The sequence below is a fragment of the Chamaea fasciata genome, unplaced genomic scaffold, assembly GCF_029207755.1.
Source record: "Chamaea fasciata isolate MVZ Bird 193981 ecotype frontalis unplaced genomic scaffold, bChaFas1.0.hap1 SCAF_5, whole genome shotgun sequence".
NCBI lineage: Eukaryota > Metazoa > Chordata > Aves > Passeriformes > Sylviidae > Chamaea > Chamaea fasciata.
The window spans coordinates 54,772,690-54,791,618 of NW_027094090.1; the positions used below are offsets into that span (position 1 = coordinate 54,772,690).

General features: G+C 42.6%; 1 protein-coding gene across 1 annotated transcript in view; it reads left to right on the top strand.

Annotated features, from left to right (window-relative positions):
• The window catches only part of ITPR2 (inositol 1,4,5-trisphosphate receptor type 2), a 248,333-nt gene that overhangs the window by 212,974 nt on the left and 16,430 nt on the right, over nt 1-18,929 (top strand). Inside the window, exons 56-61 of the mRNA XM_066183751.1 lie at nt 419-583; nt 2,660-2,855; nt 4,992-5,084; nt 9,574-9,698; nt 11,040-11,205; nt 12,470-12,630. Of these exons, the coding sequence (XP_066039848.1) occupies nt 419-583; nt 2,660-2,855; nt 4,992-5,084; nt 9,574-9,698; nt 11,040-11,205; nt 12,470-12,630 (906 nt within the window). The remainder of the gene's footprint in view (nt 1-418; nt 584-2,659; nt 2,856-4,991; nt 5,085-9,573; nt 9,699-11,039; nt 11,206-12,469; nt 12,631-18,929) is intronic.

Sequence of the window (18,929 nt, forward strand, 5' to 3'; positions counted from 1 at the left end):
AGGAAATAGATTTCACACACCCCCACACACACTTTCTGTTGTGCTACTATTGTTCTCTTGGTAGTAGAATGCCTAGCTGCTCTTACATAGTCTCGAGTCTAAACTCAAAATTGTTGGGAGTTCACTCCCCAGCTGGATTTTAACACCTCATGACATTAACCCTGCCCACCTATCACTAATGTTATAGGAATAAATCACAATGTAATGAGGCACGGTGCAGTGTTGGAGAGGAGATGTACTTCCACTCACCCTCATGGGCTCATTCCCAGTGCGCTCTCAGAGCTGGATTTCTTTCACCTCACTCCTGCTATCTAAAGGTTGTGCATTTAGTCAAACCAATGTATCTAGACAGCAACCCAAACAACAAATACCAAGATTTTTCTGATGGCATAAACCTAGCCTTTGTTACCCCCCACAGCTCTGTAACAAAATTGTGTTCCTGGTGAGCTTTGTTGGGAACCGGGGGACTTTCACCCGTGGCTACAGAGCGGTCATCATGGACATGGCTTTTCTCTACCACGTGGCCTATGTCCTGGTCTGCATGCTGGGCCTCTGCGTGCACGAGTTCTTCTACAGCTTCCTGGTAAGTACGTGCTGCTGTGGAGGGGAAAACTTTGCAAAAATAGAAAATACCGTTACCCATGCAGCTGTCTTCAATTTCTTCCTGACAATCAAGCCAAATCGTGTATTTTTAGCATGCCGTTGTGTTGCTGCCCCTTAGGAGCTGCTGTTTTTATTAGAACCTGTTTCTGTTAGGACTTATTTTATCTGTTTTAGAGCTGGAAGTGTGCTCCTTTCTTCTCAGACAATCATCACCCAGCCCACTCCTTCCCAGCTTCCTCCATATTCTGTGTCCGCCCTTTCCGTAACTTCTGTCAGTCCTAACATTTCGGGGGCAGTTGTCCAGGGGTGTGTGCATCATACCTGTACCAAGGGATCCCATTCCTCTTCCCCAATACACTTTCAACAAATTACTTGGGAAATGGGGATGGCATGCCTCTGGTGCAGCAGGAAGATTCATCACTTGAAATGTATCCCACTTCATTTTCTTTTGTTGCCATTACCCAGATGGAATGCCTTTTAATAACGTGGTACAGGTGCAGTGAAAATGAATCACACAAAATTATGCTAAACTCCACTTACTGTTCCCTTCATGCTGAGTAGCAGTAAGAGGTGTTTCACTGCTCTTGTTTGCTAAACCTTTTTCTCTATAGTGGAACATATGAAACTTGTAGGGAGACTGACTAAATTGTGGTCATTTACACGGGTTCACTTTCCTGTTGTATTTTTTCCTCAGCTTCCTCAATAGTGGTGAACTCCCAGCATTTCAAAGATGTGTTAAGCACACTAAAATTTTCAGAGGTTCAGTGCTAACTCAGGTAGAGCTCCTGTTGAAGTCAGACTTTCCAGATTTTGACATTAAAGTCTGCTTCAAAGTTTGGGCAGATTTCAAAGGAGCCAAGATTGTGGCTGTAGCTGCAGGACCCTCTTCAAATGGATGTAACTCTCCTACTTAAAAAATGCACAAATTATCTGCTGTTCCTTCAATGAGTTAGGTGGTCTGTATCTTAAAATACTTCGCAAAGTGTCAAGCAGCTTAAGAAACATTTCATGCGCTTACTTTTTTTTCAGTGTCTGCTATTGACCAATGTCCATGATTCATGGCCTTTATCCACGTACCCAGGTTGTTTCCAGCTGTTCACTTAGTAGTGGATGTAGTCTAAGCTCTAATACTTGTTCATAACTGTCTCCCTTCTTTCTTCCTTTAGTATTAATCCTTTCACAAGGCTGTGGATTTGAGATCTTATAAATTGTGGCTAGTACCTTCTTCTGAGGAGCATTTTGATAAATCATAGTGTGTCGCTTTATATCTGTAATCTGAGTGTTTTAAAGTAGAAATACATGCATTATAGATAAGGTCCAAAGCATTATAGAACATCAAGAAAATTGTAAGAGAAAAAAAAAAGTTAATAATTCTTGTAAAGCTCCTGTCACATTTAATTGCTGGTTAAGGCTTTTGACATTTAAAGCAATATTATCTTAATATATACTTTTCTTTAAAGTTAAATACCAGGAAATCAGATAGTGCAGGGTGGAGAAGAATAGAACTTTCTAGTCTTATACAAACAGTGCCATGAATTTAACTTTGTCCTAAAAAGAGGCGGCCCCAGTCCTTGTCCATGTGACATTTACATGATGCCATGAGCTCAAAGAAAGTTTACAAATATGTAATTACATGTATGAGTGCATTTTTGAGTTGCAGCATGTGCATGTTTGTCAGATGAGAGATAACATGAAAAATTACTTTGTAGATATAGATCCATAGTACAAAGACACTTCTTAAATTTTAATCTAGCCTGGTTTTAAACACGGGGAAGCAATGGATCTTGTTGGTAGGTGTTGTAGCCTCTGAATCAGGCTCAAATATACTTTGTGGCTTTGGATTTCGCTATAATTAATTTTAAAATTTAAATTTCTGTCCTAGATTTCTTCCTCCATAAACGTGCCCAGCTCCCACTGAAAGCAATGGGAGTTTATGAAGCTGAGAATGTAGAACATGGCTCGATGCATGTTTCCATAGTTCAGATTGTTTTCCTATGTAGCATCTATATATTGCCTCATTTGTATTCATTTTTCCTCTACTCTCTGCCTTCCCCAGCTGTTTGATCTGGTGTACAGGGAGGAGACATTGCTAAATGTGATAAAAAGTGTTACCCGGAATGGCCGTTCAATTATCCTCACTGCAGTGCTAGCACTCATCCTGGTTTATCTCTTCTCCATCATTGGCTTCCTCTTCCTGAAAGATGACTTTATCATGGAGGTTGACAGGTTGAAAATCAGGAACCCTGCTGCAGGTATTGTTTCTTATATTAAAATTTGCTTCCGACTTATCCCTTTTGCTGTCTGTTTTAACCTAACTTTTCATCTAAGGACATCAAATTTCTTTATTTGTGCCTGCATGAGAGCAGAACTAATTCCATATACCTTAGAACTCAATTAAGTCTCTGTGTAAAATTTAATGTGTATAGTGTTGTTTTAGTCTGGGCTTATTTGTTGAAATGCTAAAATCTAACACATTTGATTTATTATGTTTGCTTCACAAACTTGTGATAATGTTAAAAAATTAATCTGTATTTCCTAAGCATTTTCCTAAGTGAAAAGCAGCTCAAAGTGGATTGTATTGGTTCCCTCTCACCTTAAAGGCATTCATTGTAATGTCTGTGTACTGTGCAAGGCATGTGATCTTAACATGATCATTAGCTGTTTTCATTTCATTGCTCTTTAAGCTTCATCCAGAAGAAATTTATTACAGAATTCACATTTCTACTGATAGGACCATCTTTTGAATTCAGTGTGTATTTCATGATCGTCATTGTTAGTGTATAATCCTGGCTTCAGTAAAGTCATTGGGAGGTTTGGAACCAGTTTTTAAAAGGCCAGGATTTCAGCCTTCTGGACTGAGAGGCCTTAACAAAGTGAACAGAGAGTTGCAAGCTTGCTTTGCTAGAAAAGAGCCAGGTCTGGTCTCTTGAGAGCTTTGTATGTGCTGCCAACCAGCCTGCTGGGAGCATGGGCAGGGGGGGACTGGCTGCAGGGATGTACTTGAGAATAGCTGGTGATTAAATTCCTCGAGGCATGGTTTTCCCAAATGCTGAGCTCTTCAGACCTGTACACAAGCACAGAACTGGCAGAGCCCAGCCGGGGCTGTGTGCACTCAGTGTTTGCCAGCCTTTTCCTGAAGTTGTTTTTTCAAGATTTAAAGCTCACAAATAAGGCAAAGGTCATTCAAGACTCATGGGCCTGGTGTACTTCTGCAGCTGGTTCAAAGCCATATTAAAAAAAAAAAAAAGGAAAAAAAAAAAAAAAAAAGGACCTGACAGATTTCTTTAGTATACTGTGATTTTTGTTGGTTTTGTTTTTTTGTTTTTTTTTTTTTTTTGGCCACTGATCATCCATTAAGGGCTAAATTGGCATATATTTGACTTACCATTCATTTGTGGGACAGAACTTAGGGTGTGAAGTCTCACTTTGAAAGGCAGTTGTGACTATCTTAATAAAACAGGCTACACACAGCTCTGATCTGTCTGATCCAGGGGAGCAGCTCCTGTGTATTTGTGTTGCTTCTGCTGAGTTCTTGGCAGATTTTTGTGGTGTGGGTATGTTCTTGCTGGCTTCATATATTGCCATTTCTGATCAAAAACTCATCAAGAAAATATGCTGACTGCATGTTGACGGAACATTATGCTTCCCAGGACAAGTGCTTTAAATTTTTTCTTTATAAAGTAGCAGAAAGAGTAAGTCAGAGTGCATGTTTTCTGCATTGCACATACTGTCTTAGCCTGTTATTTTGTTGTATGGTTTTGCCTTTACTTTTTTCTCCTTAAACCTTTTTGTATCTCTAATTTGAAATGCAGAAAATTGTTGAAGGTGCACAAGAGAAAATTGGTTTGATAAAATCAAGCTGATGTACACATTTACCACTTCGGGAATGTTAAATTAGTGTTTTACACAAACCCATACATATTTACAAATGAGTACCAAACTGTGTTATAATCCTTGAAAACCCTTAAATATTCTACATTCAGGATAACTGAACGTCAGCTTGGTGTCCTTCTTGTCAGCCTTTGTGAATAATTTATCTAATGGTTTTAAAAACTGACATTATTTTCATATCTGACAGTTGTTTCTTGCTTTGAATATATTTTGTTCTCACCAGAAGCAGCTGCATTTGATGTAGATTCATTAATTTCAGGAGATGAAATGGGAATAGCTGTGATATACAGTAAATATAAAACCGTGGTTTTGTTCATTGTGATTGCTTTGAGCTGTTGAGGCAGACTCTTTTGAGGAGGGAGGAATTGCTGGTGTAATTTGTTCTGTTTTTTCTTCTTAACTCTCCAACCCGGTGATTCGCTCCTAGAAAATAATGATTTAAAACTTAACATCAATGTTGTACCTGTCTTTTTGTCAACATCCTGCTTTTTCCACAGGTATTGGTGAAGTTCCCACTACAACCCTGACATCAATGATGGGAGCCTGTGCAAAAGAGAACTGTTCCACGAGCATCCCAGCTCTTAACCCAGGTCAGTACAGAAGTTCCCTCAGACCGATGATCACTCAGAACCAAGGGATCCCTGGGAATGTCCAGGGCCAGGTTGGATGGGGCATGGAGCAGCTTGGTCTACTGGAAGGTGTCCCTGCCCATGGCAGGGGGTTGGAATGAGATGATTTTTTAAGTTCCCTTCCAACCCAAACCACTCTGTGATTCTCTGATCTGTGTGTTGCTCTTGCAGAGACTTCTGCTGGTGAGAGAAGTGAAATGACTGTTGTGAGTCAGAAATGCTCAACTTCTGCAACGTTTGGAGCTTAGTTGGCAGCTTTGCTGTTCATGGGAGTGCTTCCCACACCTGATTTCCAAATGCACTGACATTAATTTTGTTATTAAAAGAGCTTGCTGAATCATTATGCTTGAAAGTTCAGGTTGCTTCTTGCCAAGTGACTCAGCTGAGGGAAGCTGCTTGCTGCTTGTCTGCAGCATCCTCACCTGCACACACTGAGCCACTGTTAGGGCCACAGAAATTCATTCTCAGGGCATAGCATATCTATCAGCAAGCTTTTGTGTATTTTTTCTACATGCATCTGTAGAAACAGACCAAGGCTGTGTTGTGGCCAGAAGACCTAAGAACCCAGATCCAGGCCCACGTGTCTGTCTCCCACTCTTTCCATGGGAAGGACACACAGTCTAGTTGAGGTGGCTGGTCTTTTTCACTGCAGGTATTAACTTTGGTTTGATGTGTTGCGGCCTTTGCAGTGGAGGTGTGTGCACAGTGGATGGTCTGCAAGCTCAAAATATTTATTGCCACAGTTGCCTGTGGTTGCTGGGGGCTGAAAATGAGGATATAAATGGTTCCTTCCAGTGTGCCAGTATAATGTTGTTTCATAAGCTTTATTCTTCCCCTACTAATTTTTGAGTTTTTAGGATCAAAGCCTTCAGGGAGAGGGCTATAAAAGTAGGCTTTTTCTCCCCAGCTGGTGTGTAAACAGGCCTCATAAACAACATGGGAAGCTGTCTGCCTAGACAGAGAAAACAGTCTAAGAGCTATTGGCAAAGCTGCTGCATTCAAAGAGTAATCAATCAGTCAAAGAGATGCAATGTGGCTTTTGCCAAGCTCTTTAAATGATAGAAATCTCACATTTCTCATTGTTTGGGTACTGCTCCTTTAAAATCAAATCATAATGAAACAGGGCTGTACAAAACATCTAAGTGCACTCTTACTTAATCTTGAAGAAATTTTATTTATCCAGTACCATTAAAACCTACCAACATTCAGCAAGAACAGTTTTGCTCACCTTAGCCACCTGGTCAAAAGAATTGTTCTACTTTCTGTCTTTGCCTGGGACAGACTTCCCCTCTGGCAAAAGTGTGAGCATGGTGGAATGCAAAGGCATGAGGTCACCATCCCTGGAAGTGTTCAAAAGGTGTGAGGATGGGGTGCTTGGGATGTGGTTTAGTGGAGGACATGGCACGGTTAGGTGAGTGGTAGGACTCGGCCTCAGAGGTCTTTTCCAACTTCAGTGGTGCTGTGGTTCTGTGAGATTTGGGGAGTTTCACATTGCAGTACTAGAGAAGTCCACAGCTGTGTGTGGGAAAGAGAAAATGTTCTCAGTGGTATCTCAGGTCCCACGTGAGACATGAATTATCTTGCTTTTCAGATCAGATCACTGCTGATCATTTCTTCTGATGGGACTCTGCCTCTTCCTTGGGTTTCAGTCATGGAGCCTGTGCTCAGTCATCGCTTTTATTGGTGGGAGTTCCCTGGGAATCAGTGTGCTGTGCCCAGAGAGCCTCCCCTCTCTGCAGCTTGCTGCTCATTGCTGCTCTGGGCTGTCAGCATAAAAATGCTTCATCTCATCTGCCTTGGAGTCTCCCTCTCTCCACTCCAAAGACATTTTCATATCACTTCAGTTTGTGCTTGGTGAAATGCCTAATCACTTCAAGGAACTTCACATCCTACAGTACATATCTCCTCATCCTCTGTAGCCCATAAAGACCTGTGCTAGAAAGGTGTCCAGATGCCTGTTTGTAAAAGGGGACATTGTTCCAAAGACTCATTCCACTGCCAGGCCTGGTCCTGCTCTGTGCAAGTTCTGCTGGATCCATGTTGGCACAGATGTGTCTTACCTGATGTGCTTGTGTGGCCCAGGAGCTGTGGGCCATCAGATGAGGATTTTTCAAGTAAATCTTCCTATTATCCCTCCCCCTGCCCCATGATTAACATTGTGGGGTGGTCTCAGGACTTAACCTGTTTTGCCTGTGAGTTATATTTAGTCAGAAGATGGCCTGCTTAATGCCATCCAGACCCTCATGAGCCACTTTCCAGGGGAGAACTGCTTGCAGAAAACATCTCCTGAACCTCAATTAGTGTCAATATTGCATCCTTAACAACAGTTCACTCTACAGATCCACTCCTTTCTTTTAAGTACGGGCATAGTTGGTGTCTAGAGGGGCTGAGCCTGCACTGTGAATGATGTTGAGCATTGGAAACAGACAGCTGAGGCAGAATATGTGCCTGTAGGGTTGCCTGGCCCCCAAGTTGAAGGCAGCTCTTGTTGCTCCACATCTGGGAGTGGAAGTAGAACAGCAAAAATTATGTCTGTACACTCCTCACAGCCTACATTGCTGCTCTAGAGGTTTCTGCCAACTTCGGGCTGTCTGGTTCTTTGGCAAAGATCTTGCAACCTGAGCTTCCTTTTCTGGGATGCTGATGCTCTGTGTTGCAAGATGTGCAAGGTGATGTATCTTGTTTCTCTGCAGCCTGGCTTGCTCTGAACTAGCATCTCAGTGGACAGGAAGAGTTGGGTGTTAGGGCTGCTGGTAGATAATTCCCTCTTCAGTTCTCAGTCCTGGATTATCCTCTCTGTTCACCAGAATCTGATCATCTGCTGCTTCCAGCACCTCAGTCTGGTCTTGTGAACAGTGAAAATATTGTAGTTACCTAAAGGAAATAGAATCTGTGACTTTTTCAAGACTTAATTTATTTTGTGGATGGTCTCCTTCTCAAGAAGCACAGCTTAAAAAAAATAAATAAAAAAAAGCAAGATGGAGTATTGTTTGAAAGGAGGGAATAATGGCAGGATACAACAGCAATGATTAGTTGGTATGCATAACTTCAGTGTGCTAGTAAAAAAAATCTAGGTATGACAGGATAAAAAAGGTTTCTTGTTTCAATCCTTTCAGTTTCAATATTCAAGCAGTTATTTTTAAATCCAGGATTATTTGTGGGAGTAGTGTCTGTAACGACCATATAGTTTAACAGGGAAGTCTGTCCTGATGTCTGCTTTTGCTTTTCTTTTTGCTCAAAGTTCCTTCAATAGGGAGTTGTTTCTCATTTAATTTGCCTATGGAGCAGTGGTGGCAAAAGCAGCAGGCTACCAGTGTTGTCCTCCCATCCCAGCCAGGATGCATGCACCACAATTTAGGAACCCACATCCAAAATTAAATTTAAATCCAAATTACTTGTCTGCAATGTGAGTGCTTGCAGTCAATTCAATTTATCAGAGTCTATCTCAGTGCCCCAGATGTGGTGGTTCGGGGCTGTTAAATATGTGTTTCAGTCAACTCTCACAGCGGGATGTTGTTATTTATTAAACTATGTTACAATGAGAGCAGGGAGCAAACCCAGTGTGAATGGCTGCCTTCCCTGCCTAAGCAAGTGTGTCCCTAAAGAGAAAGGAAGGCAGCAGGAATGGCAATCACAGCCCTGGCCCTTCAGCCCAAGCCAGCAGGACACAGGGAACAGCTCAAGCAGGGCTCTTCAAGGGAGGCTGTGGATGCAGTGAGTGTGTGGTGGGAGGGACTCTGGCCAAGGTGGACAAAGTCCCCCTGGGGTTGGTGTTCCAGCCCAGCTCCTCTGCACGTTCAAACATCTCCTGTACAATAGTACCCTCTGTGGCTCGGCCAAAACCACACAGCAGCTCTGCAGCACAGATAAGAACAGAATCCAAGTTTTCAAGCTGAGGTCAGGGAGAGCTTTTCCTTTAATGTCTGTCAGGCCTGTGCTTGGGCACTTGTGCTGGTGGAAAGATCATGGACAGACTGACTTGAGAAAAAGCCAGCCCCTCCTTAATGGTTTCAAATGCTAACATGACTTGGCTTGTACATGAGTAGGTAGAAGAATGATTTCACAGGAAGACAATCCTTTTACAAATGTGCTTCTAATTCTCTGTTTATATTGCTTCTTGTCTATGCTGCATTTTTAAGGGGCCCACTGGAAAAGCAGTGGGAGGACTGCAAGGAGAAGGGGTGCTCCCATGAACAGAAATGGTGGCTCTGGGTCATTAACAGCTCTGGTGGGAGCTCTGCTTGTGATTTTCTACGTCTCTCTTCAGGCTAAGTGAGCCTGATGTGCCTAAGTATGTCACCAGCAGCGATGTGCACGTGGGTGGGGATGATCAATGAGGTTCTGGATGAGAAATATGAGAGGCAGATGTGTCTTGCAGTTGCTTTCTCTAACAGAATTGTGGCTTTGTTTGATGAGTGACTGCCTGATGCAATGTGGTTCCTGTTTGCAGGTGAAGAAGAGGATGGAATAGAAAGGACCTGTGACACCCTGCTTATGTGCATTGTGACCGTGTTAAACCAAGGCCTGCGGAATGGTGGTGGTGTGGGAGACGTGCTCAGAAAGCCTTCCAAAGATGTGAGTGTTTTGGCTCAGGAAATGCATTACTCCCTGTGCATCTCATGAATGCCAAAGTCAATTTTTGGAGGTTATAGACAGTGTTTGTATCTAGTCTGATCTCATGTCACACAGTTGATTTATCCATGTAATTTTTAGATCCCAGATGGGATATTTAATGGGACGAGCTTAGCTTGGTGTTATGATGATACTTGAAGAAAGGATCTCCAGGTAGTTGTTTACCACTTCTGGAAAAATGCAGAATATCATAACCTTCAAAGCACTGCTAAGAAGTCAGCCCTGTGAGGCACATCTGGAGAGCTGTGTCCAGTCCTGGGCTCCTCAGCACAGGAGGGACAGGGAGCTCCTGGAGCAGGGCCAGTGGAGGCTGCGGAGATGATTTAGGGCCTGGAGTATCTCTGACAGGGAAAGGCTGAGGGAGCTGGGGCTGTCCAGCCTCGAGAGGAGCCCCAGCTGAGAGGGCCCTCAGCCCTGGGTGTCCCTGTGAGCAGGGAGGGATCCGAGCAGGGCCCAGGCTCTGCTCTGGGGGCCCAGCAATGGCACCAGAGGAACGGGCAGGGACTGATCCCAGGAAATTTCACCTGGACATCTTAGCTTATATTCAGCGTGGAATCGGCCCTGGAATAGGTCCTGTTGTTTACTTGTACTCAACCAGCATGAAGATCAAACCAGAATTTCATATATTGTGGCATATTTTCTCTTCCAGGAATTTCTTCCAAAATGCAGTTCATTTAAGGACCTCCCTTAACATTTGGGTGGTTTCATGCATTTTTATTTAGGTTCAAAAAGAACATCACAAATAAAGGCAATCTAGCAGCACTTTGCTTGATAAGCCACACCATATGTGTTATAAATAAACTCAGGATAAAGTAGGACCTCAGCAGGGCTTGCAAGAGTCCAGAGACAACCCAAATCTGTATGGAAGATCTCCCTGTCCTGCTGGTAGGAGTCTACATCCTATCTCACAGACTGGGAGGTTCTGGAGGAGCCAAAGTTTATCCCCAGTGGAGTCTGTTAGCACTTACAGACTTTGAAAGTGACCCTTTGAAATTGATCCTTGCCACTTAGCAGCTCTTTAATGCTAATTATATTGAAGCACTCCACAAAGGGTAGTGCTATTATTCCCATGAATGTGTGGGAAACTGAGCAATTGGGTGACTTCAGGTCTCTATCATGGTGAAGAAAAGGACTTGGGTAGTCCCTCCCTAGTCCTGTGAGTAAGGCTGGCAGAATTTGGCATACGAAAAGAAAGATCTGTATCTTTGCTTGCACTAATGTGAAAATGTTTATTATTTTAGATTTGTGCTATTTATATACCTTATTGGAACCTTGTTATTGCAGGAGCCCTTGTTTGCTGCACGAGTTGTTTATGATCTTCTGTTTTACTTCATTGTCATAATTATTGTTCTCAACCTGATCTTTGGAGTCATCATTGATACATTTGCTGATCTCAGGAGTGAAAAGCAGAAAAAGGAGGAGATACTAAAGACCACGTGTTTCATCTGTGGTAGGTGTTATTGATCTCTTCAGATATTTGAGGGTGAGAGGAGTGAAAACGAACTATTCCTTAATAAATAAAGCTTGGACCCCAGGCGTGGTTATCTTCTACAAGGAAAGTCTGTAAAAATTCCAGAAGTTGATTCCAAATTTATTTCCTCTCAGTAGGAGACAGATTTGGTTTATGAATCAAAAGCTAGCTTTGCTGAGAGGTGGCTTCACAGTCTCCACCCAGAATCGGAGGCAGAAGAGCCGTGTCTCACGCTTGCATCATCACCACTAATGGAGATGGGGCAGCTGCTGACTCTGTTTCACAGAGCGTGCTGCAGATGAAAGTGCAGCTTCTATTTCACGGCACAGGGCATTCCAGAGGGGGAGCATCAGCAAGAGCTGCCGATTTCAGAAGGTGATATGAAGCGGGGAACAAAAGAATTCGGTGGAAATCATCCCCACAAAGCCCACGGAAAATCACGCTTATTTTGAAGTGCACTCACGAAGAGGGACAGACCTTCCTTCACTCCCTGGGAGACTTCACAAATACCTGCTTTTTTGTAGGCTGGGTGCTGTTTCCATGGTTGTACTGACAGGGATGAATGCTGTGCAGAGCACAACATGTCTTTAGTGTCTGTGGACAGGAAATCCAGGGAGGAGAGCAGAAACATGGGGGCAAACACTGGTGATTCCTCTCCTTCTTCACTTCTGGTATTCTTCTTCAGAGATTTGGACCATTACAGGGAAAAATCAAAAAAAAATCCTTATGACTACAGCTCTGTAAAGACTGTGTGACAACGGAGCTGCAGGGACTCACCCTCTCTGCCAGGTTTAAGCCCACAAACAATCTCACTGAAGCTTAAGTGGAACTCTTTATATGCTTGATGGTAAAAGTGTGCATAAATCTTTGGAAGATCAGGGTCTGGACTGCACACTATGTACTTCCCAATATACATCTAGAAAGAGCCAGAGCCAACACTTGTAAAACGCTTTATGGCCCTCAGCATGGAAGGAACTGTAAAACTGTAACATATTTATTATATTGTTATTGTTATTAAGAGGAAATATCACAAAAGATAATAAATGCTGCATTGAAAGACTTCTGTCAGGAATGCCTTCTGGCCTGGTATTTCTTGCCTGGCAGTTATGGCTTTTAAATTAAGATCTTTCAAATTTATGATCCTTTAAATTAAGTTAGGTTCCTTTCTCTAACATATTTAACAGATTTCCGTATTTTTATGTTTAAGTTTATTTTTTGGCTTTATGTTCTTCTCTTTTTGCAGGACTGGAGAGAGATAAATTTGATAACAAGACCGTTTCGTTTGAGGAGCATATAAAGGCAGAACACAACATGTGGCATTATTTGTACTTTATAGTTCTTGTCAAAGTTAAAGATCCAACTGAATACACTGGCCCGGAGAGCTACGTAGCGCAAATGATTGTGGTAAGTCAGTTTGGGCTTGTGCTTTATGCAACTGAGAGATGCTCCTTGCAGCTAGGGCAGAGAATGTCTTTCTTTTCCCCTCCCTCTCTGAACAAAAGGAGTCATCGATCTGTATTTTTTAAGATCTTTTCACGTGTCTTGGTCTGCAACAAAACCTGGTCTTGAACATAATGAAAAAGATAAAGGTGCAGGCCGCAGTCTCCAGTTTGGCGTCGATGCTGTCATGCTCTGCGGGTTCTGCCGCCTCATTAGCCAGAGCTGGGGCAGGAGAGCATGCATCATAACATCTGCTGCTGCTCCAGCTTTGTCCAGTGTCTCTGGGCTGCTGTCCAGAAAAATAACATCTCCTGCCGCACACTGAAACGCGGGGTCAGTGCTCAGGGCTGGTGCTTTTCTCCTATGGCTGCTCTGAACAAGCTAGTGAAAAGACCAAGCAGAGCAGCCACAGGGATTTGAAGAGCCACAGAAACTGCCTTGTGAAGCAGGGAGAGTACTTGGATTCAGAGAGAGAAATGTGACGACGCTGGACCAGAGAGGTGTTCGATTACATTTTGTTTCCAGCCTGCTGGCGAAGAGGGTTCGTTCTGCTGAGTGAGACGAGTGGATTATTAAGGCTGCCTGGCTTGGGGCTCCAGTTTTGAGGAATTCTGCCTGCCTGCTGGGATATTCTGGTGCAGCATTTTTGTTCCTGTGGACTTGCTGGCAGGTATTGCACTGCTCAAGGCCTGTGCCAGGCTCTGTGGTTGCAGAGCTGGCACATGTCTGAATCCTGGAGGAGGCCGTAACCAAATGCGCATCAGGCTTCACTCCATTTCTGGAGCCACATTTCGTATCAAGGCTATCTCTCTGTTATCCCTCATCAAGCCTTTGACTGGACATGCTACCCAGCCTCATTACTGAGGTGCTGGGTGGCCTTTTACTCCCCAATTTAGCCAAGGGGAAGATTCTTCTCCTTTCACTCTAGCTGTTGTCAGGTCAGGCGCCAGGTTTCAATCGATCCCAGCTCCTTTCTGCCTTGTCAGTGCAGAAAGCTGGGTTATTTATCCTGCCTTCAGATGGGTGTCCAGGATAGCTGGGCTGACTCACCTTTCTCACTAAAATGGTTAGTTTAGACAAGATTCCTAATTGGGAGCAGGCTAAAATTAGAGCTGACTCCCAAGCACTGTGCAGGCTTAAGCAGAGCTTACCTTGAAGACCTCACATTAGTGGAAATGGTGGTGTTTAGACAGGAGTGTGTGTTTGATTGCTGCAGTTAAATGGAGCTTTTGTTAGTGCTACTGCCATTAGAAGGGAAGGTGCTGTGGCAGGTGATGGGAATTCAGTGCTCAGGGGTGCAGAGGAACAGCCTGTTTCCTTCAATTTTGAACCATCAGTCTCATTGCCCAGCTCAGGGTGTTTATCCTGTAGGCAGTGATGGACCTACACTTCTGCAGTATGGTGGGAGAGGTAGAAAACCTAAAACAAATCCTTGTAGACTCTGTTGCATTACGAGAAATTATTCACAGTGGCAAGTTGTCCAGTTACACATGGAAATATTTTAGCTTATGTCAGAAATACATTTTAATTTGTGGAATCAGACTCTAGGGCCTTTCTCATTTGTTCATTCCTCCTCTTCCTCTCCCTGCAATGTTTGTAGGATTTTAAACTTTGTGATATGTATGTTAAGTATTAATGTTTAATTCCAAGAGATGCATTAATATTCATAGTAAGTATATTCATCCTGTGGCAGCAGTGGTTTGACTTTTCTGATGTGTAATTCACTAATGTATTTTACTTCTGCATTAATGGCTGGAACTCCTCTTTGAATATCTATAATACTAACAGAAAAGCACCAAAAACTCACGTGACCTTAAGTACTGAACTGATTTCTCAAAGCCCCTGTTCCTCTGTGGCAAAATACTGGTTGCTTAAGTGGTTAGCAGTAACCCAGATTTTGGGATAATTAAACTTTCTTTTTCCATGAGTATATATAAAGTTAAAGGTTATTTTGGATGATGGAGAGGTACCTATGGACCTAGAAATGCAAAGCTTACATGGAATGGAGGTATAAATGGTAGAGTGGGATTAAAAAAGAGAAATAAATGTTTTAACAGATTACAAGTATCTGATATGGGATCAGTAGTTGTGTCTTTGTGTAGTTTAAATTCTTAGTATAAAATCCAGGGGAGATGTGCTGCATAGCACAAGCAATTGGAACTTCTTAAGTGAACAAAAAAAAAGGACACATTCTCTTAGAGCCAGAGAATTTACTGTATACCACATGCTACAAGGAATACTAAGAAATTTAAAAAAATAATCTGACTGGAGGAATGGAGTATGATATTTGGCTGGAAGAAGAGATTTAGAGATACAGCTTTGCTTAGGACCAAAAGAAGAGAGAAGAGCCAAAAGGAAAACTCTCAGAGGCAGTTTTGCAGCTGTCAAACATATGAACTGCTGTAGCAAATGTGTTTGGTGTGTCCCAAACACAGCCTGATAGTAATGAGTTACACCACAGGCATGTGAGATGTGCTAAATTCCATCCACTAATTAAACCTGAATGTGGCTTTTGCCATGAAGACAGAGAGAGAACTTCATTCAGACTCTGTGACAGCCTTAAAACTGTGACCATCATTGTGATCCTGGGAGAGGTGACCAAGTCCCAGGTAGGACAGCACATCTTGGTTAGGATCTGGCAGAAAAGAGACTTGAAATCACCCTTTCACAAGGGACTTGCCAATGGAATTGACTCATTGCTGAAAAAAGCTTGTTGGGGGGTGTATGGAAGTGCAGGAAATATTTATAGATATGGGTGGTTGGGATAGCAGGGCAGTCTTGGGACCCCTTTGAAAAGGACAAGGTGGAATGAGATTTTATTTTTCATAATATACAGAATATGGCTGAAAAAACTCTGTGAAGTCATATTCCTGGAAGAACTCTCTTCATTTCTATTAGGTTTTGTTATGATCAGAAATGCCTTCTATGGCTGCTTCTGTAACTTTAATGGAATTCTGTGGAATTTAATGGAATTCTGTGTTTTCACAGCCAGATCACTTAAGGAGAACTCCTACCCAAACCCGGACCTCCAAGTCCTTCAATATGCATACGTCAAAATTTTGGAGTATGCTGCAGTAACTTTAATAGAAAGTAGAGTTTAGCTCCAATAATCATCCTCACTATCCCTACAATTGCAGTGAGGAAGCAATTATTATTTGCATTTGCCTATTCCTGTCTTTTGCAAAGTATTGCAAAAAAGTAACATTGGAATAATGGTCAGTATTAACTAAGCACCAGGAAAAGCATCTACAATTTCTGATAGTCCTTTTCTCTATTGCCCAACCTGGTCAGAGCCCAAAAGTACGACTGTCTACTTTGTGACTCTCAGTCTTTTCTATGTATCATTTGTTCACCAAACAGAAAAGCATCTAGTTTGAAGGCTTGCTGATAGCAGAACAGATGAAAAAACAGGAATACTGGGGTTTCCTTGTTTTGGAATGTTATTTGAAAGGTTGGGTGCCAAAACAGATGGGAGTTATTTACACATCATAGTTCACCTCTCCAGTTTTCCAGCTCAAGAAGGGGAAAGAAACACTTGGGTGATGTTGTACACACCCCTCACTCAAATGCAAGATTCTTGCAGTTTTCCAAGTTCACTTGTATTTCAGTTCCAGGGGTGGTTTGCTTCAAGGCATTCCTGTTATCTTGCATGTCTCTGGCCTCAGAATACCTTGGGGTAGAGCACTTCTTTTGCTTTCTTGCTCTGGACTGTGGACATTGTCCCTGCAAACTCCTGATGTTCCCTGTGATTTTGATTTTCCCAGCAGCTCTGTGTTTGCTTCAGTGCTTAGCATACTGCTCTGAGGAGTGACTGACGCAGTCAGGAACTATCCAGCTTTCATAAAGAAAGGTATTAATTTTTCTGGGTTTTTTTCTTTTTAGAAAAAAGCATCAGCATAAAATGTATTCTAAAGCAATATGCAGTTTATACGTTATGGAGATGTTGGTGCAAATAAAGCCCTTCAACTCTTTCAGTGCTGCCCTTTCTTCTTGCACACTATCTTTTATCAGTTATTGGGTGAAATATTAATGAATATTAAAGCAGGGCAGTAGGTTTTATTTGTTTGCTCTCCAGGCCTCTTTTATGAAGTCAGACAGGTATTATACAATATCTGAAGAGACAAACTTTGAAAAGCTGGCTGCATGCCTTGTGTTTGCACTGAGAACCTGCATGAATGATTCCCCTATTGAATTTTCATTCCTGTAGAAAAAAACATGTTTATCTGACCCATTTGGCCAGAAACACCACCCCTTGCAAACCCAGAGATGCACATAACTTGTATTACATCGATACAGCAATCTTTGAATGTTCCTTTTGTCCATTTGTCAGAGGAGACAGTTTAATGTGATAACTGGAACAATGAAGGTTAATGTCCAAACTTTTATACTTCCCTTTTCAGAGGTCTAATTTGTACACACATATTTCACCCAAGCCTTCATTGCTGTAAATAGATATATGGAGGTTAAAAAAAGAGGACATGATTAGTTACTGTATTTTTTGCAGCTCAACAGTGATATGAATTAGCCTATGATTTGTACCTCCATTCATTTGCAAAAGTAAAAGGCTATTGGCTTAGGAGTTAAATTAATTATTTTGCCCATTGGAAGAATTAAAGACTTTAGCAAACGAGGCCCTGAAAGTTTCATTCTCATGTGCTTTGTCCACAGTTCTTAGCAAGTTTCGTTATGGCTTTTATCAGCATTAGTGCTACCTGTCATAACTACATAATTACAGCACCTAATTATATTATTACTTATTTACCCTAGTTATGTAATTGGATGTAATTGTGCAATTATGTAACTCCTCAGTCAGCTGAAAAATGCTCTAAAACCAGCCTATGCTCCTAAGAGTAAAGGATACTGCCGTGAATTGGACCATCTCTCCAAAGCAAGGCAATCTTTGCTGGGAAATTACAGGTTCTTTTCTCCATTACGGTCATTGGGACCATGAACCTTTTATTCCCATCAATGTGGCAGGGAGGAAGGAGTAGAGACAGGTTGAGCTACACCAGCCTGAAATTCTGAACAATTGTCTTCTGATTCAGTTCTTTTAAAAGCACTTTTGAGGCACGGCAATGACCTGGCATTGGCCGCGTGACAAAATATTTTGACTGTTTTATTTTAAATATTTTGAAGCTGTCAGCTTTTTTTTCATTATTATTTTTCTTTCAAATTATTAAATAAAAGAACTATTTAGCCATGTCAAGAGGAAAAATGCATTCCCCTTTTGAAATATTCTTATTGTTTTGTTTGCTGTTTTTAAATACCAAAGTTTTGAAAATTCAGCTGAATTTAGTGCCCCTTTGAGCTGGTGCTGTTGTTTCTGTTCTTCCTACTTCCAGCCTCATGCTTTTGCCTTCTTTTTCTATTAGATACCCAGAAGTGGGTGTTAGATTGAAAAGCAGTGCTGGGAATAATGCCAAATGAGCCATTGAGAAGCCTCACAATAGCTGTCATTCTGCCCATGCTGTGTGCTGGGCAGCGCCAGCCCTTTTCCCCTGGCACCCTCCTCTCTCCTGCCTTGCTGCTCTGCCTTTGCCGTGTTCCCACCTCGGGAGGGGAGGTGTGATGTGAGCCACGGCAGCTCCTGGCTGCTCCCAGGGGTCAGGTCATGGCCAGAGTTGCTCCATGAGGCTGTGACCCCCCGGTTCAGGAGGAGGGTGAGGGGATAAGTTCTCTCCTGGAGCCAGAGCTGCTTGCGTACAGCCCCTGGCACACCTTGCAAAGGGGCTTTTTTTCATCTTAGCCAACCCCAGCAGACGTGGTCGAGTGGCAAAACAGCCAAGGTGTGAGCCAAGGGTGCCTATGGAGCCTGACAGCTGTGGGTCAGGAGGCTGCCTGCCATCCCCTCACACCTCGGGAGAGGTTGCTCCGGGGTTACACAGTGAGCAAAAGGCATTTCACCCATGGCAGACCCTGGTGTGCTCCCCTGATGTCTGACAGAGTCAGTGGCCAGCCCCGAGCAGACCACGTGGAGCTTCTAGGGGAGGCAGCTCCAGGGGAAATTCAGGCAGGAGAGGTGAAAAAGTACTGTACACTGTACAGTGTTTTTTCACTGTACAGTGAAAAAGTGCGGTATAGAAAGGGGAAGGGCATGCTGACAGCATGGGGGTTTGTGGAACAAGCTGTTCTTTACTGCTGTCAATTTTTGTCAAAGAATGTAATAAAATTATATGGACTAAGAGGGCTGTTGACCTCTGCTCTTAAAATAAAGCTTCTTTGGAGAAGGAAGAACAAAGTTCTGACATCCAAAATTCTTCTAT